Source organism: Zalophus californianus, chromosome 4 (genome assembly GCF_009762305.2).
Source record: "Zalophus californianus isolate mZalCal1 chromosome 4, mZalCal1.pri.v2, whole genome shotgun sequence".
NCBI classification, from domain to species: Eukaryota; Metazoa; Chordata; class Mammalia; order Carnivora; family Otariidae; genus Zalophus; species Zalophus californianus.
In genome coordinates, this window is record NC_045598.1 from 170760568 (window position 1) to 170786673 (window position 26106).

Consider the following 26106-nt stretch of genomic DNA (forward strand, 5'->3'; position numbering starts at 1 on the left):
TCACATTTATCGATCTTCCCTTTAAGGGTGTTGTTCCTTTCCTTTTGAAAACCTTCATCGAGAAAGCACCTGTTGCATCTGAGTGGCTGTGCCAAGTGCTAGGGATATAAAGGAAATAGTGTATCCTCCCTGACTTTTCCCAGCATCTGACAGGGTGTGGTGGATGCTACGAAGTACAAGGGCTGTTCCCTCCAGGGAATGAGACTCTCCTGATGGTTAGGGAGATGGCAGCAGCAGCAAGAAAGTCTGCACTGAGCAGACTCCTGGGGAGAGGAGGTGACGTGTGAGCCAAACCCATAGGATGCATGGTTTGGATGGAAGATAAAAATCCACACGAACTTTTTTTGATGCGAATGTTTTAGTACCACCCTGCCCTCATCTAATGACAGATTTGTATTTTAACTTATTTTCTTTTTCACTTACCTGAAGATATAAATTTATTCTGGTGGAGCCCAATGCAAGGGATCCCATTTACTTCTTCCTGAGAAAGACCAGGGAAGAGTTTCAGGTGTGAGCAGGTAGAGGCAGGTGTTTTGTCCTTCACACTTCCATAACAGCTGCTCTCCCAGCATTTATCCCAGTAATTATAGGCTTACGTGCCCATCCTTTCCTGAGGTTTCCATCTCCTCAGAGGAAGGCCCTTCTTTTTCCTGATCTGTGTCTAGTAGTTAGGTAAGGAAGGTAAGGAAACGTGTTTGCAGGTGAGAGAAACCAAATACAAACCAAGCTTACACTGGTTAATCAAACAAGCAAAGAGAGGAGAGAAGGGGCATGTTTAGCCTCATGTGACAGGGAGGGACTCAAGCTGTGCTACATCCGGTTTGGAATCAGGTGCTCAGGACTAAGCCTCATACCTTGGTTCTGCTTTCCTCGATAATGCCTTCGTTTTAAAGAAGGTTCTCCCTTCATGGTGGTAAAACAGATTCTGACACTTCAATAACAGTTTGTCTTCTCTGCAACCCTTGCAGAAACAGCAAGTCTCCATTTTTTGAAAGTTGTAACTACTCGAGTTATTGAGGAGGCTTATCTACAAATCGAGACTCACTGGCTCTCTTGTTGGGTCCCGTGCCCACTGCTGAGCCAATCACTGTGGGTTAGGTTCAAACCACATGGACTAAGAATAAGCAAGTGTGGTTTCCTATGGAAATTTGTGGAGCTGTTACCAGAAGCACAGATCGAGGATACCAAGAAGGTGAAACCTGTAGGTTCCCACTCCACACTTCATATTTAGTGGATTGATAAGGGCACACTCAATGCACAGGGATCCTCTGTGAGCTCTTCCATCCATAATATCATCTAAACTTCAAGCAACCCCCTAAGAAAAGTGTAACTACCTCAGTTTTCTAGTTTAGGAAACAGAAGCAGAGAGAGAACATATTTAGTATAATATTAAAGAGCTGTTAAGTGGCGATGTAGGATTTGAGCCCAGGTCTCTGGGACTATGAATTAGTTTGCTAGGGCCGCCATAACAAAATACCACAAACTGGGTGGCTTAAACAACAGGAACTCACTGTCTTGCAGTTCTGGAGGCTGGAAGTCCAAGGTCAAGGAGTCAACAGATTTGGTCTCTTTTTGCTAGGACCTCTCTCCTTGGCTTGCACACGGCTGCCTTCTCACTGTGTCCTCACATGACCTTTTCAGGGGTTAGTGCATTCATCCCTGGCATCCTTTTTGTGTGTCCAAATTTCCTCCTCTCATAAGGACACCAGACAGATTGGATTAGGGTTGTCTGAACAGCCAGAATTTAACTTAATCATCTCTTTAAAGGCCTTCTGTCTGAATACAGTTACATTCTGAAGTACTGGGAGTAGGGCTTCAATATATGAATTTTGGGGGTGAAGAAACAATCCAGCCATGACAGACTATAAAGCTCCTGTTTTGCTCATAGCACCAACTTTCCAAAGACCTGTGTTTCCAAAGGCTGAAACCCTTGGCAAACTGCATCTTGGTTAAGAGCTGCTTTCTTCCACATAAGATTCTCCCTTGGACAGCTTTTCTCCTCAGAGGCAGGCAGTTTCCTACGGACTAAAATGAACTTGGTTCTTTTGTAACCATATCCCTGCTCTAGGACCAAAATAAACATTTTGCAAATGCTTTAAATGTATTAGGAAAGGTGTTTCATAAGGATACACTCTTCATAACTAGGTGAGGGTGTGTTAGGGAAGAGCCTCAGAAAATCTCTTAGAGGACCCCTGCCCCACTGTCATAGAAAGATTTTTTTTTCTATTCATAGAACATAGTGTTTCTTATTATGTTGTTGTTGTTGTTGTTAAGCCAGGTTAGCCAAGGTCTTGTCTCCCCTGACCACAGATCAGTTGCCTCATGGCAATGAAGATGCAAAGTAATGTCTACAAATCATTCTTCTTTTAGAAACCATGCCTGCTCATTTTTTATGCTTTCATTAAAATAAATATGAAGAAAAACCCCTCAGTGTCTCAAATGAGGAAAGAGCCATGATGAAATCCCACCACGGGCCTGTAATCTCTCCACAGTTTATGACCACTGCTATCTTTGAGGGTCAGTGAGCCATGCTTGCAGAGGCCTGGTTTTAAATTACAGATCACCTTCTCCTGCTGGCTCCTGTCAACCAAGTGCTTGGCACCAGTTCTAGGGCATAAGACCCTTGGAGAGCTGAAAAATCCCACCTTCGGGGAATGGGCAGGAGCAGTCCAGGTAACACTACACATTACCCGGCAATACATTTGATGGGGAAAAAAGGAAATAAGCAAACTCTTTATTGAGTTCTTCCTCTACCAGCAATTTCCACCACAAAACTATCAAAATGAATCAAAATACCATGTGTCTTAGAGTAAGCAAGTAGCCCTCAATTTGGGAGACTAAACAGGTTAGGTCCTCTTTTATTTCCATTTACAGATAAAACAGGAACTTTGAAAGGTTAAATACCACACCTAAGTTCACAGAGCTGGAAAGGGATATAATGAGGAATTGAATTCAGGACCTGTAAGAGTGAAGCCCACGGATTTCACCAATATATCACCCCAGCATCACAGAAACTGTATTCTTCTGTAACTGACCAATGGACATGTGTCTTCTTCCAGACACTCTGGTCATGGCAGCTTCTTGACTTATTAGTAGTCCTTCCTGAAGAAAAAATGGAATTTTGGTCATAATTTGTATTCACCGAACCCAGGTTTACTCCTCTGAATGTCTGCTCCTTTTTCTAAAGGCTCACCCCTTTCTCATGAGTTTATATACAGCAGAGTAGTATGGGCTCAAGATGAACAAGGTCACAGAGCTCTATAAAGGTGACTTTAGCAAATCGCCGTAGCCAAGTTGAACTTAAGATTGGCATAATGATATTATGTGTACATAGGAGAATGTTCTTACCTTTTAGAGATTTGCTGAAGTATTTAAGGAAGATATGTCATCATGTCTGTAATTTACTTTTTTAAAAAAGTCAGTAAAAATACATAGTTGAAGCAATGGCAACATGTCAATTGTTAAGTCTCAGTAATGGGTATACATTTATTTCTATTTATCTTTAATTGTGCGAAAATTTACTTAGTATATATAGTCAAGTACAAAAGTAAGTGATGATTATAGGATAAGGATTGAGGTAGTGAATACAAGGGAAGGTTAAAAAGAGATGTCTTTTCTGATGATGATGATGATCATTCTTATACCTCCTTTCTGTTCTGATTAAAAGAAGAACAGATAACCTTACCAAGCACCAGGCACTGCACAGAACACTTTTCAAGCATTGTCCCCATTAGGCCACAATAATCCTATGAAGTGATGATTATTTTTTCTCCATTTAATGGATGAAACGGAGACTCAGAAAAATGATATAACTTGCTCCAGAGCCCTCTTCACCAAAGGAGGGAACTCCTTTTGCCTTCGGGAGAGCTGTGTGGGAATGACTGAGTTGAAAGAATTCAGGACACGTAGGGAGGTAGGTAAAGGCACAGAGGGACTGATAAAGTAAGTGATGGAGAGAAAGCAAACATAGTAGTTCCTGAGGATGGCCGAATATTTCAGTGAAAAGGTGAGGTTGTGATCAAGGAAGTCAAAGCACTGGGAGATAGTCCATTTTATGACCATACTGATATACCTGGTATGTATGAGCAGTCCAGGGAATAATCGATATGACTACAGAGCTTTCCAAGAGTGAGAATGCAATAGGCAAGAAAGGGTAACTAGAGATGGGAAGGATATATTTTAGGGAAGAGTCCTGGCCCCATTAATAAAGCACATCATGCCATCCACTCCACTCAGCTCTAAGGCTGATCAGGAAAAGGATCGCTAACAACTTTTCCCTAGTCCATAAGATTATTTTGGCAGTGAGAAAAATTCAGCTCCTAGTGAATTTTCTTTAGCATTTCCAAAACCAATTCACTAATTTTTAATAATTGTTTCCTTTGAGCAGGGGGTACTGACCTAGGTTCAGCTATTTCATTTCAAACTAGAATTTAATTTTAAAAGACGTTTTGCTTGTTGGGAAAAAAAAAAAACTTTACCTAAGAAAACTTGGTCAACTGTGTGCTCTGCTGGAATTCTGCTGGAAAGATTATCACAGCAAGTTGGTGGCCTAGGGGAGCTGAAACAAATCATTTTTGTAAAATTGAAATGAGTTCATTTCAACTGATAGCTTTTCATTTAATTTTAAAATGTAAGTAGCTATTTTTAAAAGAAAAAAAGAAAGTCTAAATTGCACTACTAACCCAATGAAATATTGCCAAGAGGATGAAAGCAGACAACTGTGAACCATGTGGGGGATCCTTTCCAAAGCTTGCTTTTATACCTCTCTTCTGTTCTCATTAAAGCAAGACCCAAATATCAAATGATCCTGGGGTACAAGCTGAAGGCAAGGGCACAAGTTGTTTACTTCATCTCTACCAGAAGCCTGCTCACCACCAGGCTAGGAGGCAGGCACACAAGTCAGAAGAAGAATAATCCTATTTTCACCCTCCCAGGTCTCCATCGGGAGCCACCAGGGAGCAGTAGATGACTAACTCACTCATCTGGCTGCTTTCAGTTAGATACTTGCTTGAAAATGAATGGGAAAACTCATAGGGGGAGCGGCGTGGAGGGAGGAGAAATAATGGCACCGAAAGTTCACATTCATGTGGTTTCGTGATTCACAAGGTGCTTCACATATATGCCTGTGTTTGATCTTGCCCTTTAGTGAGCAGGACATGCATCTTTAGTCCCATCATACAGAAGAGCAATCCCAGACCCAGAAATGAATGTATTCCCAATCATCAAGTTTGTTTAGAGCAAGGGCTTTGAAGGCAAATGCCCTGGTTTGAATCCTGGCTTTACTACTTGCAAGGTATGCGATGCTGGGAAGTTACTTAACCCTTCTTTGACCCATTTCCTCATCTGTAAAGTGGAGCTAAGAATAGTATTCTTCTCAAAGGTTGTTGAAGAGACCAAATGACAGAATGCATATCAAGAACTAAGAACCCCTTTGGCACATAGTATTCAATAAACACTACCATTACATTTGTAAAATGTTTTATGGCTCACAAGATATATCCAGTTCAACTACGTTTATTAAACATCAGAGCCAAACACTGTGTCAAATGATGGGGTTGCTAGAATAAATCCCCCATGACCCCAGCCATCCCACAGGTGACAGATGAGTATAAGGAACAGAACTGAAAAATGGGCTCATTCTGTAAAAAGTTCATTATTTTCAACAATCAACGTAATTAAAGGGAGAATTTAGCCTAGCCTGAAAATGTTAGAGAGGGCTTCTTGAAAGAAAACACTTTTCTAATTTTACCTTTCCTAAAACCCTCTGAAGAAGATAGTATTTTGTTCATTCTACAAATGAGTGAGTCAAGGACTTCCCAAGTTCCCTCAGCTAGTGAGTGGCAAAGCCAACTCTCAGTGATCCCGAACTACTTCAAGGATACATTCCCTGTGAATTGGGTCCTTGAGATACTAGGCTATTTTTTTTCCCTTCCCCATTGTTTTTCTTTTTTAAAAAGAAAAAAGCAGTCATTGTTTCTGGATCTCCTCTTCCCCCCCCCCCCCACTGAAAAATTTGGCACAATGTCAAATTATCTAAACTAAACCAAAATCTGCTAAGGGTCACAAAAATCCTAGATTGGAAGGGACAATTGTTTATTGGTAGAGATCTGGAGGCACAGAGATACACCTGCTGTATCCTAGTTCTACCACCTACAAGCTCAATGACAATAGGCAAGCAATTAATCTTGTTGAGTCTGCTTTTCCATTCATAAAATGGCACAATAATAGTTTCCACCTCCTAGAATTGGTATGATGATTAACAGTGTTGGCACACATTATAATTACTCAATAAACATTTGCTACTAACTTTATTTAAAGAAATGCTACTTAATCCATCCACTTCACCCCTCCTGTCTGATCACACAAATCTTCTGTGTGTTCTTTTTTGAAAGCCTTCCCCAGAAGGAGATTTTAGAGCTTCACATGTGAAGTGATTTAATGCTTGACCAATCTCACGACCTGGAAATCCAAATCTTCCATACTTGGCTTATGCTTTCATTTAAAATATTAACATTCTGCTCTCAGAAAAAATAGAGAATGGCTGATGATGTTTTTTTCTGGATGAATAAATGACATCTTCACTTTGTCTCTCCTGAACTGTCTAAGGAGCTTCACTCTTGTCTTTAGAAGTCTTCTTTCTGTTTCTTTCCACTGGTGATGGACGGGACTCCTTCATATCCTGAGATTGCTATGTGATAATGTAGGTAGCTGGTCATAATATTGTGTGTGTTGTGCTGTTTATTTTCAAAGCACATTCACATACTTACCTTGTTGATCCTAAAACAACTGAGAGAGGAAGGGAGGGCAGGTATAAAGTCCACATTAAGGACGAGGAAACTAAAACATTAAGTGAAGAATAACAATAGCCACCACTGCATGATTATGTTCCATATCTCCTACGCATTTTATCTTATTAAACTTCTGACAAGGGCCCTCCTTTGGTAGGTGTTATTAGTTCAGTTTGCAGGAGGGGAAAATGAGACTCAGAAAGGGATGTCACATACCCAACTTTCTCCAGATAATGAGTGGTCAAGCTGAGAAAGGCCAGATCTGTCTTACTTCAAAGCCAGTAAGCTCTATCAGGGACTTTTTTTTCTCTCTTTTTTAAATTTTTAATAGTTATGTTAATCACCATACATTACATCATTAGTTTTTGATGTTCTATCAGTGACTTTTGAAGGTTTGCTCAACCCATCAGTGACTAACATGATGTGAAAATTCAGGGCTCCTGATTTATAGTCCAGAACACTTATCTTTTCTTTCTTTTTCTTTTTTTAAGATTTACTTATTTTAGATAGAGAGTGTGAGCAGGGGGAGGGTCGGGGGAGAGGGAGATAGGATCCCAAGTAGACTCCCTGCTGAGCACAGAGCCCAACTCGGGGCTCAATCCCAAGACCTGAGATCATGACCTGAGCCAAAATCAAGAGTTGGATGCTTAACTGACTGAGCCACTCAGGCACCCCCAGGACACTTTTCTTTTCTTTTCTTTTCTTTTTTTTTAAAGATTTTATTTATTTATTTATTTGTCAGAGAGAGAGAGAGAGAGCACAAGCAGGGGGAGCGGCAGGCAGAGCAGTAGAGGGAGAAGCAGGCTCCACGGCGAGCAAGGAGCCCAATGCGGGACTCGATACCAGGAACCTGGGGTCATGACCTGAGCCAAAGGTAGACGCTTAATGACTGAGCCACCCAGGTGTCCCTCCAGGATACTTTTCATTAGGACACTCATTCAGTCCTTGACTGGGCAGGTACCAGAGCTAGACCCATCTATGACTAAGAGAGCTGCTGCTCACACAGAACTGCTTTGCTTCCCCATTCCTAGCTGTCTTCTGTTCTTAGCTTCCTGGTCTATGCCTACAATTTGGGGGCTCTCAAGCATGCAGTCAGAGAGTAGTAATTTATAAAGTATAAATTATCATTTATATATTTTTATGTATTTAATTATATATAAATATATATATTATTTATATATGTATCACACATCAATATACATATTTGTACATGTACATGCTTCCAGAACTGGCCAAATTCTCCAGCAAAAATAAAGACTTGTCACACCAGATGTTTTATCTAAACACACACACCCACATAGGTGTATATATATATACACATATAATGTATATGAATATATATGTGTACACACCCACAATGGAATATTGCTCAGCCATAAAAAAGAATGAGAGCTCACCATTTGCAACAACATGGATGGACCTAGAGTGTATTATGCTAAATGAGTCAGACAGACAAAGACAAATACCATTTGATTTTACTTGTACATAGGATCTAAAAAACAAAATGAACGAATAAACAAAAAGTAGAAACAGACCCATAAATACAGAGAACTTGCTGGTGGTTGCCAGAGGGGAGGAAGGTGGAGAGATGGGCAAAATGAGTGAAGGGGATTAGGAGGTACAGGCTTCCAGTTATGAAATGAGTAAATCACAGAGAGGAAAGGCACAGCACAGGGAATGTAACTGCTGCTACAGTAATACTGTAGTATTGTATGATGACACATGGTGGCTACACAATCTATAGACTTGCCAGATCAGTATGTTGTAACCTGAAACTAATGTAGTATTGTCAACTACGCTTCAATTAAAAAAAAAAAAAAAAGATTTGTTAAACCAAATAAAGTTCTCAGGAAATCACCAGCAGAGATATTTCTTCGAACATAAACTTAATAGGTTTGCAATTTGGGAATTTCTTGTGGAAAATTTGACACTGGTCCCCCACCCCCACCCCATACACTGAGGGCAAGGGGAGACCAAGGAGAGAGGCAGACCAATCCAGATCGGTAGGTGGTGGTGTTAATAAGCAAAGGAAGTTACAGATGAGGCTTGTCTTTGGTGGTGGCAAGATGAGGTCTCCACACCCGTATGCCAGAATCTCAAAAGTTCATATAGAACTCATCAGGGTTCAGTCACATATACCAGTCAGATGGTCTCAACGACACCTCACCCACTCAAGGCTGCATCCTTGAAATGGTTCCCACTGTGGGAATGGTGGACAGCTCATACATTTCAAGACAGGGGATGGGGTGAAGAGCTTTTGATCGACTGCTGAGGTCTAGTTCACAGGTCAGTGGGCACTCACATCCCCTCAATGGATCTCCCCCAACAATCTGGAGAAGAGTGAAAGGCAAAAGATACCAGAAGTGTCCTCTCTTTCCCTGCATGTCCAGTCCATGTGCACCTGTACACATAGTCACATCAGAGTTATAGGGCAAGCACTGGGCTGAGGAATGGATTCCAGCCATGTTCACCACTATATCCTGGGGAGGATGTGCTATGTTATTATCTGAGCTGCTCCACTCTTTCATTTTCCATTTCAAAAGGAGATGATGGTGAAAAGGGAGATCCAGGAGAGGAGGGGAAACATGGCAAAGTGGGACGCATGGGGCCAAAAGGTAAGTGCAATGACATGAATTTGACACTCTAATATTAGAATTGCTTTCCTCTCTCTACTGGCCTTGCCCTGGAAATTGGCAGCTTTCTTAACACTCTCTGCTCCAAAGATGAATGACGTGTATTTCAGACATGAATTTACTCACCACCAGAGAGCTCCTATGACCCTGAATGTCCCCAAGATTCAACACATTTCTCAAGCTACCTCCTTAGGGTGGGCAGGAGTGGGACACTCCAGGAGCCTAGGGAGTAGTAGTCTCCAGAAATCTCTAGGAAACTGTGAGTTTTAGAAACACAGCTGGGTTGATAGCTGTGTCTTCTCAGAAGCCACTGCTAAGCAACTCATTTTGGCTGGCCTAGAGCGTAAGGAGAACAATAAGAAGGAACAGAAATAGTTGTCTGCTCCATTGACTTATCCATCTGTTTCCAAGTTCTGTCAGCAAATGGTGGGGTGGGAGAAAGAGCAGAGCAAAGAAGATGAGAATGACACAAAGGCTTTTAGGGAGTGTTTTTACTCACAAAGCCACGAGCAACCTCCCCAAAATACAGTTTTAGACTGTGATGTGTAAGTGTGTGTCTTTCCTGCCAAGTGCTACAAGGTGGTGGCCCTAAACCACTGATTTCAAAATCTTTAGTATGTTAAAGAGAAAAAAAGACTCACAGGCCTTTGAGACCTCAGTTTGAGAAATGCCGATTTAAACTCTTCTTATTCTATAAATATGTACAATATTCTTTTTTAAATTAATTAATTAATTTTTATTAACATATACTGCGTTATTTGTTTCAGGGGTACAAATCTGTGATTCATCAGTCTTACGCAATTCACAGCGCTCACCATAGCACATACCCTCCCCAGTGTCCATCACCCAGCCACCCCATCCCTCCCACCCCCCACCACTCCAGCAACCCTCAGTTTGTTTCCTGAGATTAATTTGTCTCCCTCTCTGGTTTCTTCTTGTTTCATTTTTCCCTCCCTTCCCCTATGACCCTCTGTCTTGTTTCTCAAATTCAGTTGCAAAATTATTTTCACAGGGATACAGCTTTATAAAGGGTAAATGTTTTTTAGGTCATCATAGAAAAAAACAGAATAGATAACAATTTTGGAGGAACTCAGTTATCCCTGATCATATATATCTATATATATCTCTCTCTATATATTTTTTAATAAAAACTCTCTGATGTCCCTTTGATCACTAGGTTTTATGATACGTTCCCTCCCCTTTTTAAAACGGCTAATATAGTCAGATCTTAGGGAGGAAATAAATAGACTCCCAAAGTGAAGCTAAAATAGATCTACAGAGGAACAGAATTAGAATAAAATGTAGGAATTCTTCCACTCAGCCCCTTATTTGACCTTTAGATTAAACATCCTCTGCTATAGACCTTTTAGAAATATCGTGTTGGTAAGCGTTTCAGTATCACTGGGTCCAGGATTTTCATACTTACCCACATTTAGTTTTAATACATACACTATAATGTGATTAAAGTAGATAAGGAAGCCCAGGATATATGTCCCATACCGCAGATGGAAGAGTGCACTTTTTGGTATTTCTTTCCAGTAACTATCATGCATTAGCCACATCTTCAAGGGGAGCACAAAACCTTAGCATGTAAAGATGACATACTTTGCTTTTCAGGACTTAAGGGGGAGCTGGGTGATGCAGGAGACCAGGGCAACATTGGCAAGACTGGGCCCATTGGTAAGAAGGGTAAGCTGCATTTTCCTTTTCTCCAGTGGTAATTTGAAGCAAATCATGCATAACCTTGATATATTCTGAAACGTTCTGTATCGTGAAAATGATACCTTTTCTTTCTTTTAAAATAGGAGTTTTTCTCTTTCTTCGTATCTTCGCTGTTCCTTTCATATATAAACAATGTGTCTAAAAAAATAAAGGCCTTGAACGAGATTAAACAGAAATTCAGGGACACAATCAAACATAAAGTTTTGGTACTTTCTGTATTGAACTATATGTCCTAGAATCTGTTGGTTGTAATCCTTGATACAACTAAAATGGGTATCAAGACCATGAAGCATGTTCAGTGGTAGAAAACAATTATTAAAATTTAAGACAGCAAAGGATAGTAGAAGTTTCTTTCTTTTCTTTCTTTCTTTCTTTCTTTCTTTCTTTCTTCTTCCTTCCTTCTTTCCTTCCTTCCTTCTTTCCTTCCTTCCTTCCTTTCTTCCTTTATTTTTTTTAAAGATGTTTTTAAAAATTTTATTTATTTGACAGAGAGAGAGAGCGAGAGAGGGAACACAAGCAGGGGGAGTGGGAGAGGGAAAAGCAGGCTTCCCGTGGAGCAGGGAGCCCGATGCGGGGCTCGATCCCAGGACCCTGGGATCATGACCTGAGCCGAAGGCAGATGCTTAATGACTGAGCCACCCAGGCGCCTTTCTTTCTTTCCTTTTTTTCTTTCTTCTTTCTTTCTTTTATAGATTTTATTTATTCGAGAGAAAGAGAGCGAAACAGAGCAGGAAGGAGGGGCAGAGGGAGAGAGAGAATCTCAAGCAGATTCCCCGCTGAGCATGGATCCCGACTTGGGGCTTGATCTAATGACCCCGAGACCATGACCTGAGTTGAAATCAAGAGCCAGACACTCAACTGACTGAGCCACTCAGGCACCCCCACATAATTTTCTTTCCCAAACTGAGCGAAATAGTGATGATTCTGCATCTGGGATTTATTAACATACTAGAAACTTTAAGTATATATATTCATACTCTTTTGTGTTCTGTCCTGTCCCAATCCTTCACAAAATTACTGCTTTTCTATTATGAAACAGAGGTGACCTCATCTTTATTATCTAAGCACTCCTGCCGCTTGTCTTCTCATAAAGCTCCACAATGATAGCAGGTTCCAGTGGCTCCTGATGGTCAGCAGTTCATACTGGCATTGTTCCACTTGGTTTGAAGATACAAAGCCGAATGAGAATCGCAGTTTTATTGCAAGGAGCTCATAGACTATTTCGGAAGATAGGACATAGGACTTTCTCAGAAAGAATTAGAATACTGAGTAACTAAATGACTACTACTATAGGAACCATGTGGGAGAGTAAGGCCAGATTGATATAAAGACCTGAGCTAGGTCTTGAAGAACAGTGACATGTTTATGGAAATGGGGGGAAAGTCCTTTGAGGGCTGGCAAGAGATACTTGTGCAAAGGTACAGAGCTGAGGAAACTCAGTGCCACAGGTAACAGAAGTATGCAGCCTTGAGGTGTACCCTGCAGCCTTCCTTCCTTACATGCCCGAGCAGTTGCATGATCAGGCATGTGCCTCCCATCACCCACAGTGTGTTCTTGGGCGGGTTGATTGGTGCAGTGTAAGCTGACGTTGTGGGCCCTCACTTCTCAACCCGTAGCTTGGTATTTCTTCTCTCCCTGTCCTTTCCCAACTCATTCCTTTGAGAATTTTCCTTCTGCCTGCATTTGAGGGCAGGGACAGTGTAGTACCACTGAAAAGAAGTTGCTATGCTTATTTCTGATTCCGTGGCCTATAGCGTATGTTCATCTGTGACTGAAATTCTCATAGCTGGGGAAGAGCTAGATGGACTCCTCATAGATGATGACTCTTTCCGTAGTATGGATTTTGGGTGGTTTTACCATGAAGCTAATGAAGCTTTGGCTTCAGAGCCCCCCAATTATTGGGGTCCTTCCCAAGACCCTGAGAGGAGCCCTTATCAATGCACATGGCCATGTCTTCGTAGAGCTTGTGAAGTAAGGCATTTTATCCTCAACTGGTTAAAAGAGTGCCTCTCAACATGTTTTTAAAAACTATTTCCTCCTTAACCAGCCTTTTTAGACATACTGCCTCCCAACCAGCTTTTTAGATGTATTTTTTTCTAATTGCCCTCCCCTATGAAATTTTAATACCACCTATGGACTATATATCTGTTATGCGTTGTGTGTCTATTTTGATTTATGTATAAAAGAGTAAGATTTTTCACCGCCCTTGAACCGACTTTTATATCCTTGAGCAGATATTGTCCTCATTGAGAATGCACAGCTTAACACTACTGTATCCTTCTGCTCCAGTTTCCCTCTGTCAGACTTCTCTTTGTATCAGCAGGTTATGGGAGTGGACACAAGTATTTTGGGAGCTCACCAGGAGGAACTTGAGTGGGGGAAACATTTAGTTTGGACTTGCATGGGATAGGCTTACATAGTTTGCAGTTACTTCCGTGTATAGTTATTGCCAATAATTTCAATCTAGGACTAGTTTCCAAGAATATACTTACCACTTACTGTGTACATCTATCCAAAATCATGGTGAAAAAGTGCAGGGGCAGATATCAGATCATCGTAAGAATGTGTCTTGGGGCATCCAGCACAAGAAATGTGTGAGTTGTGGGAAAGAAACAATGTTTGAAATGTACAGGGTCAGAGCTAGGCTGTGGAAAATGTTTCCAAATCTAACAGCTCATATATGAAAAAGAAGTTAGAGAAGGATTCTCAAATTTGAAAATATTCTTAATTTACATAAATCATCAATACTAAGTTTTAAAGGGGAAAGACATTTCTTACACCATTAATAATAAAACAAAATTCAGATTTCTGCATATAAGCTTTGAGAAATTCACTTGCATTAATCCTTCTGTTAAGAATGACTACCTGAGTCAAAAAAAAAAAAAAAAAAAGGCAAGACAAAAGAAAAAACAGATACAAATTTGAAGGCACCGGAGAGCTACCAAATTGAATAGGACTTTAGGGGCTTGGTCCGGAGAAGAGAACCACACTAAGGCGAGCTATGCATTCTGTACTATTTTTCCTTTCAAGTCATTCACCAATTCATAAGCAAGGCAGCGCTATGAGACTGAGAAGCTCAAGCAGAAAGTTGCTCAAACTGAACTGGTATTCAAGGCCTGCCAAAGAAGAGTGACCAGGAAAAATGCCACTCTTTTTCTCTTCAAAAATAAACATTTTCAGTTAGGCCTCCAGAAATTCTGAAAAACATTTAATTAAACATACACCCTTTCATGTTTCAAAACATAATAGCAAGCTAGACACAGAGGGTACCATACTTAATATGAAAAGGAATATCAACAACAGCAATAGAAACCTATTAAAAATAATACTCAATAATGAAATCTTGACCACTTCTCTCCTGAGGTTGGGAATGAGATGAGCACAGCCCTCATCAACAGTTTTAACCAACATCATAGCAGAGGTTCTAGCTAGAGAAAAATTGCAAGATCAGGAGATAAGAATCACAATAATTGGAAACAAAGAAATAAAGGGGCCATTATTTGCAGATGATGTGAGTGCATATCCAGAAAATACAAATGAATCTACAGATTAACTATTTGTATTGTTTTTTACACAATTTAGCTGTACAAAATCAATTTTCTTTCTATATACCAGAAACCAATAAAAATGAAATTAAAAAGATGCCACTTATTACAGCATCAAAATTATTAAGTTTCTAGGAATAAAGCTAAAAAGGAAGGTGTCTAAGCCTTCCACAACAAACAGGACATAATGATAATGAGAGAAATTAAAGAATGTTTAAGAAAATGGAGGTAAAACTACATTCATTAGATTGGAAGACTCAATAGGGTTAAGATGATCAATATGGTTAAGATGACCCCCAATTTATGTGTAGATCAGTGCTATCTCAATCAACATCCCAGAAGTAGCTCTCTTGGAATTTAACAAGCCAAGTCAAAATGTATATGGAAATGAAAGGAACCAAGAATACCTAAAGATAACCTTAAAAAAAAAGAAAAACAAAGCTGGAAGGCTGAATTTAAACATTTGTTTTAAAGCTACGATCATTAAGATAGTGTTAATTTATGCAGAGACAGATAAATACATCAATGAAAGGGAATGGAACATGCAGGAAGACTCCTAAATTTGGTTATGCAAAGTTGATGTTACTTTGCAATGGGAAATGATGTACTTATCAATACGTAGTGCTAGATCCATTGCATATTCATGAATGCAGCCAAACATATGCAGCCCACAAGTATGAAAAAAGAATTATAGAGGTACAAATTTATTAATTAAAATGTTATGATTCTTAGTGAATTTTGTAATGTGGTGTCTAATTTTAAAATTCAGTGATTTACTTTTGTTTCTTTTCTTATAAGTATTCATTTTTATACCACTTCTCCATTTGTAATTGGAATACTTTTTCTTAAAGAGGGCTCCTCAAATTGCATAAGTTCAGATAAAATGCATCGTGGATCTGCCCCTGGTTGTACCAGCTTCATGTAACAACTGGTTAAGGGATGGAAAGATGTAGCCAGAAAGTGGGATGCTGGACTTCTAAGATTTCTGAGATGTAGCCATGTTCCATGTAGTTGAGATCCCAAGTATCGCCCTGGAGATGAGCAGAAGTGTGAGGGGGAGGGGGAGCCACTCTCATGAACACGTCCAGAATTCAAGAAGTTCATTTTTCAATGAGTTATTTTAGACGGTACACTTGCCTAGATTTAGATGTGTCAAATACAGATGAGGCTCCAGCTAAGAGAGTTGGCGTTCATGATCTTGAGTCAAGTCTTAAGCCTTTCATAGAACAAGATGAGGTGTCTTGGGGGGGGGGCGTGGTAGATGACAGAGACAGGAAGAGTAGAGCTCAGTATGATTTTCTGAGCCTCATAGTGGATGAACTTCCACAAATGTTGAAAAAGTAACAGTCTGGAAATGATTGGGTTAACTAACCGTAACTTCTTCACGCCAATTCCATATTTGCATACCTCTATAATTTTACACCTTGTCATGGCTTATTAGCTTGTCTTTTTCCCCCTATAGATTGTGAACTCCTGGAGGAAGAAATGAATGAAAGATTTATTGGGTCTTTTTGCTTAAATAAATATAAGCTCTATGTGGGGACCCTACTTTTTAATCATTTGATCCTAATGCCTCATATGTGTGGAAATTTTCTAAATGTTTATTGCATTAAGAATAAAAAAGTGAATGATAAAATATATTATTTCCTATGATGTGGCCCTATTTCTACCCTTTATTTCTTATAAGTACTACTGTCCCTTAACATTAATTTCCATCATTCACTAAGATTTCTTTCTCCTCCAGAGATATGCCATCAATATTTATGAGCATGTCCTGGAATTTCAAAAAAATATTGAGGGTTAGTGTTCTGGCTTACCTGGATTAATCTCATTTTTAATCTGTACTTTGAAATTTATTGTCCTCGTTTTGTCAGTGGCCCTTCTAAATTTTTCACTGACTCAGATTAATCTCAACTTTCTGGGCTGACCTTAATGTTGTCACTTGCATGGACAAGGTAGCTTTCTGGATGTCAATATTTCATTTTAGGAATAAGAGAGAATGATTTAGTACAAACAAATTCAATCTCATAGCAAAATAAATGTTTTTACTTAAGGTCAATAATCCTTTTACAGTGGAAGCATTATGATTGTTTGTTTGTTTGTTTGTTTGCTTAAATACAACCTCTAATTCTTCAGCCTTAAGACAGTTATTACTGATATGTTCCCGCTCATGGGCAAAAATAAGTTTTCGTGTATGGCTTTAAACCAGAATTCATTTTGGGGAAATAGGCACTATTGGCTCACATCTGCCATGAACCAGCTAAGTATGTGGCATGCTTTCCAGCTACATTATGTGGCAGAAGCTAACACTGCTTGACCATTCTCTATGACTCAAGCACAGAGTTAATCCCATGAGAAGAGGACATTATCTAATTTATCCTCCTTAACAATCTTCTGATTCTAGGCACCATTATTTCCACTGAAAAAATGAAGAAATAGAGGCTTAAAGAAATTATGTAACCTGTCCACGTTTAGCTAGTAAGTGACAGAGCCAGGATGCAAGCCGTGGTTTTTCGGACTGCCATGGTTGTTCACACTACCACAGCGCCTTGACTTTCCCATCTGTTAAGAAAGGAATGAAATTCATGTGAAAATACTGGAAAGTAGTCGCAGTGCTTACATCTTGTCAGACAAAAAAGCCATTTATCCATTCAAAAATCTGTTTTCCACACTATTAAGATCAGCTGAAGGCTCTTGCTTCAGAGAACATCTTCTCTGCTCTGATCCACAGCCATTTTTGCCAAATACCTGGCAGGAACTTCCTTTATTTCACTCTGTGAGTAGGCCAGAGTGAGAGTGTCCCATTTCCTTGGTCTCTGATGTGTGCTCTGTTTTCCTTAAAACCCCCATTATTTTTATAAAACAAATACTCCATTTAGGCTTCTTTGATGTCCACCACTGGGTTTAGCCCAGAACTAGGATCATAGCAGGACTAGAATCAACTTTCAGCCCACATTGAATTAAAAGGGATCCACATTTAAAGAAAATACACTATTTTCAAAAGATAAAATATTAATCTATATTCATATGATTTTTTAAGTCCATATTGTTTCTGGTGGTGACAAGGACTTGGCATTCCTTACAACTACTGATAAGATTTTTTTAATGCTTTGCCTTCGTTCATTAAATCATTGGTTCACTCATTTGGGAAACACCATGAACTGGGGAGCCAGAAATTGTTGGGTTTCAATACCAGCACTGCCACTGAATTGCTAGATGTCCTTGAATAAGTTATGTTGCCTCTATGATCCTCCATTATATTCTCAAAATCTATTTTTATCTTTAACAAATTACATATGAAAGAAATTGAGGAATTTGCAGGACACAACCTAGGTGTGAGCAGATCAATCTTCCTCGTCAGGGTGCATGGCATATTTCCATGTTTTTTTCCAACTGTACCTCTGTTGTGCATTGTCCCCTTATCTTGCTCCCATCTTCATCTGCTGAAATTTTTCAGAACTAAGCTCCAGTGCTATCTTGCCAGGAGAGGCTTCCTTCCTCCTTTCAGCTGAAGCATTTTGTCATTTACCTCCCTATCAGAGTATATTATCTCTGTTCAATATCTCACAGTATTTACCACATTCTATTGTCATGGATTTCCACCTTTGTCTTATTTCATTCAAGTGCAAGTTCTGAGGCTTCCTCCTACTATTTAAATTGCATTCTGAATTTCAAGGATCTCTCCTTCTCTTTGGGGAGCTCATGATTGTCCACCATCACTGTAAAGAGAAGTGTCCACATTGGTCAATTTGGAAAGGCTCAGTAAATTCTTGGGGCCCTGGCAAGCCAGGCTTTCCTGGAAGATCAAGCAATCAGCAGACAGTAATAAAAAGAACAGGTAATGAGCAGGCAACATGGGCTACCTTATGGGTTTTAGAGTGCCTCCCATTTTTTTCCCTTTTGCTGGTAAAGGATGGGGTTAGGCAGAACCTCAATCCTGACTCTGTTTCCCCTCATATTGCCCCCTTGGAGCATAAAACTAATTCCCTGGCCTCGCCAAACTCCTATAAAGGTAAGCAAGACCCCATACTCTTCTAGCCTAGATGACCTTCATCCTATATTCATTCCTCCCAAATTCTTTCTTTTTCTTTTTCCAGTTCACAATTGAAGCCTAAAACTCTATTATACGACCATCAGGATCTTCTCTTTTGATTCTCAAGAACTTCAGCCAAATATTTCCTCTTGGAAATCAAAAGCTTTTGCTTTCAATTATTGTGTCTGATGTAGGCTTCAAGGGCTTATTTTGAAGTTGAAAAAAAAATCAACATTTTTTTCTCTCTGCTTTAATAATCCTGATTCTCTGAGGATTATTTTGTGGATGTCTCTGACTGCATAAGAAAATGGCCACATACAAAGCAGAGCAGAAGGGAAAACTATCAAGGCTGATATTTCAGCATAATATATTTGACACAACTTTATATTACAGATATTTGCATACATCACATCTTTTCCAAAAGCATAAACCCCTTCAAGTCAGTTTAATCTTGTCTCTCTTTATATCCTCTCAAAGTACCAAGCTTTTTGTCTTGCATAGAGTAAGTAATAAATAGTAAATATTTGAATTAAATTGAAAAAGCACAATATATGTGTTTGAAAATCCAAGGCAAAGCCATATGGAAGAACTTGGGAGCATAATAAATATACAGACACTGCAATGTACTAATCAATTAATTCAGATATACAAAACAAGGGTACTTTGAAAGTTAAAAGCCTGCAGAGAATTGTATTAGCCTTTCTCAGAAGGCCATGTTAGTAGGACAGGTGACACAAATTTAAATGTTTCTTTGACCCCCATCAGAATTCCACATTCAATCTAAATAAATTATGACTTGTTTGATTAGTTGTACCCATGCAGCCAACTCAAAATCCAATTATTTATATAAAACCAGGGAATATTAGTTGGAGATATTGTAAATGAAATTTAAAAACTCTTTCCTATGTTTTTAGGTATAGAAGATATCGTCTGCCAGAAATGATTCCACCATTTTAGTTAATTGTTCTTTTCATGGCTGTTGTTTTTATTCAGGTGACAAAGGGGAAAAGGGTTTGCCCGGGGTGCCAGGAGGAAAAGGCAAAGCAGGTACGGCATGTTCAGTTTTCTCTTAAATTTCTAGCATCATTCCAAATGTATTCATCTTTAAAAACAAATACATTTTTATGAAAAAACAATAGTCCTCTCAATGCCTAACCTTATTTTGCTTGGGCTAGAGGGAAGGAAAGAAGGGAACTTTCCTCTCTATCTGCTGGTGACTTTCCAAGCCCTGGGGAAGGGAATGATGGCACATTCCATCCTAGTCATGCTTAGTGGGAGGAAGCAAACCCAGCACATCAGGAAACAGCCTTCATTGTCCTAAAGCAGAGGAAAATCCACCATGGCCTCAGCAGTAGGACTGTACCAGTGTGCCCTACATTCCACCAGCATCTCAACCAAACAGGAGCCAGCAGTTTGCCCACAGCAAACTGGCCCCATCTGGAAAGACCCCATGGATACAGAATGTGCCTTCAGTGGTTAGGGAGAGTCTCCCTGAGTCCTGAAGGAATTTGATTTCCAGTGCTATGTGCAGGGAAAGAAAGTAGATTGCTCTGGGGGAGGTCACAGAGTTGTAGTGAAGACTAATTCTAAGAACCGTTTTAAATTTCTTATATTTAACTGTGAATGTGGGTAAATAAAGCCACAGATTCTTCCCCCCTTTGGCTAATAAAATTCTTTTTGCTTTTCAACTGCCAAAGAAGAAAGCAAAAGGGACTGATTACATGAAGCAGCCGTTAAATAGAAAAAGGGGATCATTTGAATTTCACATCATTCTCCTTACATTTCTTTCTCTGTCACAGTATCAGCAGGTAGTTGAAAAGGTAAATGAGCAAAGAGGGAATGAATGGCAGAAATTAAAATCAGAGTTAATCCACAAATGGGACAACTGGCTCTTGAAATTATAAGTTGAATCTATTCACAAGACTTCAACTTAGTCCTTGAAACATTCAAGGATCATTCAAGCTGTACTTGAAATGCATAATCAGAATTATCATTTGGTTTCATCATGAAAGTTTTCTCCTGTCTTGGGAGAGTTGTGTGAGCCAGTGAGCAATGCAGTTAAGAGAAGAGAAGACTGGCTAGAAATTTGTTTTAAGAAAGCTGTAAAGATTTTATTTTGAGATTGGATGGACACATTCTGTGTTCAACAAAAATGCCAAATGGTCCACGGTATGTGTGCAGGGGTTGGCCATATTTATTCTTCTCTTTAAAAATCTGGTTTGGAGCTGTGTTTTAACTCATCCAAAATACTTAAAAAGGTATTTTGTAAATTCCTGAAGACAATGTAATGTAGAAGCCTTGTTTTAAGTAAAAGACTAAAAGCATAGCCATTCACAGAAAAATATAACCAGACTAGGAAAAGATAGTAAAGTTCGAGAAGAGAGCAACTGCCCTTTCCAACTGATCTTCATGTGCTCCAACATGAATTCACAGTTTTTGTCATTTAAAAGGCACCGTCTGTGACTGCGGAAGGTACCGGAAAGTTGTTGGACAACTGGATATTAGTGTTGCTCGCCTCAAAACATCTATGAAGTTTGTCAAGAATGGTGAGTATATCCTCTTTTGCCTTGTGCTGTTTACCAATTTAATCTCTTTTGACATTACAATTCCAGTATTCCTAGTGGGGAACACCTAGGGTCAGGCAAAGGCCTACTGAGATGGTGTCACCGATGTACAGGTGTCTCAACATGCTAACTCTCCTCTCAGACTCCAGGACACGCTGGGACACTACCTACATATATTCACATGTATTACATTGCCTATGGATAGAAAAAGATACTTTCTGGAGAGAGGGGAATGGAGAAAAGGGTAGAGTTTGGCAAGCCACTCCTTAAGAATAAAAAGGGACAGGAAGAGTCCAACAGAGCTAGCATCTCAGAAAAGAGAAGTAATAGTAAAAACAATAGCTATTTTCTTGAGTACTTGAATTTACACCCAGGGTGTAGGTATTGTGATTACCCTGAAGCTTAGAGAAATTACCTTGCGCATAGATACAGAGCTAATTGACAGGGGATCAGGGATTCGAGTACTGGTTTCACAGATGGCTCTACCCTCAAAACACATCAACAGAACATTATGCGTTTCTCTGAATTGTGCAACTTGTCACATTAGGCATTTTTGTTACCCCTTGCCACTTCCCCACTGTAGTTAACAGTGAAGCCCTTAAAGTGGCTTAATGTGTTCTCTTCTGAAACAGTATGAATGAGGAATCTATTGTAGTTACAGTTGAAACTGGTCTTCTTTTGTGGTTCTTTTATTTATTGAAACCCAGCTATGTTTGTTGTACATTATTAGAAACACACACAGGCCATCTTGCGTTCATGTTCATCTTGTAATACTCTTAATTATAAATCTGGTTATAATTAATACTGAGACGCTGTCTCTGACATGACTTGGATTCTCATGAAAAAAAGAAAAAAACAGACTGTAGAGCTTCCACATAGAGCAATAGTTTTTGACATTTATTGGCATGGTCACAGATTTCTTGGTAAATTTTTGATTTATAGACCCAAAGAAATATATGTAGATGCTCCCAAAGCCTAAAACATATTTAACATATTATGAGCTCAGGATGACTCTGAGTCTCCAATTCTGTCCTGAAGCTTATTCAGTAGCTTAGTACCTCATGTACATGGAGTGAACATGGACAAACACAATCTATGTACATGTTCATAGCCCAGGAATTCAGCCCAAAGGGGACAAACTTCTATTCTATTCCTATGTCCATTCATTAAGCTTTTACCATCCCATGCACTCTTGTGGGCTCTGAGGCTACAGAGTGGTAAAAACATGGTCATTGTCCCCAAGACATTCATTGTTTAGTACATGAGGCATGCAGACCAACAATTAGACTAGAATGTGTTGAGTGATACAAAAGAGGAAGAGGAAGAGGAAGAGCTATGGAAACATGGGCGAGTGTACACAAGAGCCCCATGCCTGTCCAGAGACATTGGAAAGGCTCTTACGGGAGAAAATATTTCCCCTGGGATCTAAACGACAAGTAGGAGTCTTCCAGGTAAAGCAGTGAGAAGACTTTCCAGCCATGAAAGTCATGGAAATGGAAGAGAGAAGGGCATGCTCTTGGGACTCTAAGTATGGCAAAGCATAAAGTAGGATGGGAAAATAGTCTGAGAGGAGCTGAGTGGCAACTCATATAACAAACCTTTGTCAGAATAGTCTCTTCTCCACAGTTGTGTGGGAAGTTAAGGGGGAAGGACAGGGAGGACAAATGGCAAGAACTTGTTTTCCATTTGATAACTACAAAGGTGATAAAAATATCTAACCAGTGCCTACCTCATACTAGGGACTTGCAAAATAATTGTTGAACACCAAATAAATGAATTTAAATCCAGCAATATTATATACTTGCCTTTTCTCCTTTTGAGATGCTTAATCATGCTCATCTTTTCCTCTCTGCAAAGTCATAGCAGGGATTAGGGAAACTGAGGAGAAATTCTACTACATCGTGCAAGAGGAGAAGAACTATAGGGAATCCCTGACCCACTGCCGGATCCGGGGTGGGATGCTGGCCATGCCAAAGGACGAAGCTGCCAACACACTCATCGCTGACTATGTGGCCAAGAGTGGCTTTTTCCGGGTTTTCATCGGGGTGAATGACCTTGAGAAGGAGGGACAGTATGTGTTCACGGACAACACTCCGCTACAGAACTACAGCAACTGGAGAGAGGGGGAGCCTAGTGACCCCTACGGTCACGAGGACTGTGTGGAAATGCTGAGCTCAGGCAGATGGAATGACACAGAGTGCCATCTTACCATGTACTTTGTCTGTGAGTTTGTCAAGAAGAAAAAGTAACTCCGCAGATGCTATACATTTGTTATTTCTCTGTGACTATCATTGCAGTTATTTTTATACATCCTTTTCTTTCTAATTACACCAAATTCATTCTGACTCAAGACAAGTAGAAAATGCTGAACTGAGGTTTGGAATCCCCATTGCCATGGTCTTCTTTGATGATTTTGAACATTTTCATACACAGTATATTATCGAGCCAATAGCTCACCAAGTTACATGGATCCTCAGAGAGAGTTTGAATTACTAGTTGTGCAGGATGTGGTTGTCTATGTGTCAAATGAAATGTTCTCTTGGCATTTGCTCTGCCTCCTCTCCCTAGACCCTTAAGCCACTGTCTATTTAGCCCAGTGGATAATTGGACAATTGGTTGGTGATGATTAGGCTAACTTGCCCTTGCTCAAAGCCAGACATATGGGAAGGCCTTCTGTTGGGAATGCATAGATATTATCTGTCTTTGAAGCCAAGATCCCCTATTCTTTGGTCATTCACCATGGCTATAGCCACACTGGAAATGTCCTCTTGTTTGCACATATATAAAAATACTTCAACCCCAAACCTCTATCTGAGAAACTTCTAGTCGGTGACCTGTTCCAGACCATATGGAATCACACAGACAACTTCTATGCTTCTGATTGATGACCTTCACTGAGGTCTACCAAGCAGTTGCCTTGGTCTCTTTCGATAGGCCCACAGCTGAATCCCAGGGCTCCAGGTTTTAACTCTGAGTTGAGGAAAGGGGAGCTTTAGAAATTGAAAAGAAAAAAAAGAGAGAGAGGATTTTTTCCGAATAATATTATTTATAATCCTCCTGTTAAATTGCCCCCTGCTACTAATATGGCCCCATTTTTCCTTGTCTTGGGTTTAGCCATATCAACTTTTCTCCCCTTATGCATGGGGAATGAAGGAAGGAGTTCGTGAAGCTTTCAGAAAACTCTAGAAGTTTCAAGGTGCTACCAGTGTCAAGTCGCCAAGTCCTCTCCTCCCTGTCTTTAATATATCACTTATGGTGACATTTCATGGGAGGCATTTTACTTTCCGTAACCGTATTTTGTAAAAACCCCATACCAGAGATGCCCTTTGAGGTACTCTGACATCACAGGAATGTGGTAGGTGTGGAGTTTGGAACATGCCTATGACTCACATTTATTGAGCTGGTAAAATTCTACTTTGATCTGCCAATCAAAACTCAAAGCAGCTTTCGTTTCAAATTTGAAAATAATATAGTTCAACAAAACTCTAGATTTTCTCCTTATAAACTGCTGCTCCAGTTATAGTTTGTGACATATGATTAGACTGTTTAAAATGCTGGCAAATGGTTAATGAAATAAGAGAAATGGATCAACAACATATGTTCACCTTAAACCATCTGTCCATGATTTCACCCATGACTAACTGGTTATGAGATAAGATTAAATTAGGTTATTTCTGTGGGTTTATCGAGAGTCACAAACTCAGGTCCTACAGGGGCTGTACAAGATGACACAAATAAATCCAGTGGAACTGGTGGGGATCCTAGTACTGAATACAGCTTATTCTTCTAAAGGAACCAGCTTCCCTCCTCTACACTCCCCTCCCTATCCCCCCCCGCGCCCCACAATGCACTGCTATGTTTGCTACAGAGGATCCAATATCACGGCATGCTCTGATATTTCAGGAGAAGTCAGAAACATGGAACTTTATGATATATTTTCATATTTTTAAATATTGGCAACTAGTCAATTTTTAGCCCAAGTTTTAAGTTACACAAAACAGTCTATTAGCCAAAAAAAAAAAAAAAAAAAAAAAGTGAAATTTTCATTTCTCATCTCTGGGGAAAAGTTCTGAAGATTCTAACCATGCCAAATGTCATTAGGATACAGTGACATCAAAGTCAAGGTCTCCCATTTATACTTCAGTCAGTTCAGCTCAATTACAGGAATTTGTTCAATGTTTGCTATTTGTCAGGTTAATAAACTAGTTACGTATTCAGAGTTTTGAGAATGTGGCATATGATATTTTGAAGGCAAGTCAGTTTAATAAAAATTATAAAGCAGGACACGATATCAAAACCAGTAACCTTGGGTGGAATGCCAACCAGTCAAATGCATGAGGCATAAGAACCTAGGAACGGCTGGAGGAAAAGAAAGGGATAAGCCGAAAAGAGAGGGGATGCACAGCAAGCATTGCTTACAGGCAAGTGGCAGTGGGATCTGCGTTCCGATTTGTTCTAGACTACTACTATTATTAAAGCATTTCTTTTAATGACTCATCTTTGCTGCCAGTGCTTCCGAAAGAAGACGACAGAGTATCTAAGGCACCACACACCTAATTAGATTTACTGTAAAACTTACTTAAATTTGTGAAGCCCTTTGTGCTTTATAAATACCCTCACACATCATTTCTCATTTGATCCTGATGAACTTTGTGCGGTAAGAAGGGAAGACGTTTTTACTGCCATTTTCCCAGTGAGCCTACTGAGGCCCAAGGAAGCTAAGCAATTTACCAAAGTCAACTCCTTTGGGAGAAAAGCAGACTCCAGCCTGCTGATCAAAACTGCCAAGCCAGTGTTCTTTCCAGCCTGTTTACTGCTCGT

At 39.7% G+C, this 26106-nt stretch overlaps 1 protein-coding gene across 3 annotated transcripts in view; it reads left to right on the plus strand.

Annotated features, from left to right (window-relative positions):
- Positions 1–25898, plus strand: part of COLEC10 (collectin subfamily member 10) — a 39541-nt gene extending 13643 nt beyond the window's left edge. The window contains exons 2-6 of one of the 3 annotated variants that reach the window (XM_027617411.2): positions 9332–9403; positions 11039–11110; positions 19715–19768; positions 21172–21267; positions 23143–25898. In XM_027617411.2, coding sequence (XP_027473212.1) covers positions 9332–9403; positions 11039–11110; positions 19715–19768; positions 21172–21267; positions 23143–23534 — 686 coding nt within the window. In that variant the 3' untranslated portion in view covers positions 23535–25898. The remainder of the gene's footprint in view (positions 1–9331; positions 9404–11038; positions 11111–19714; positions 19769–21171; positions 21268–23142) is intronic. The other 2 variants (XM_027617417.2, XM_027617424.2) reach the window with 2 other exon arrangements.
- Positions 25899–26106: the final 208 nt, after the last annotated feature.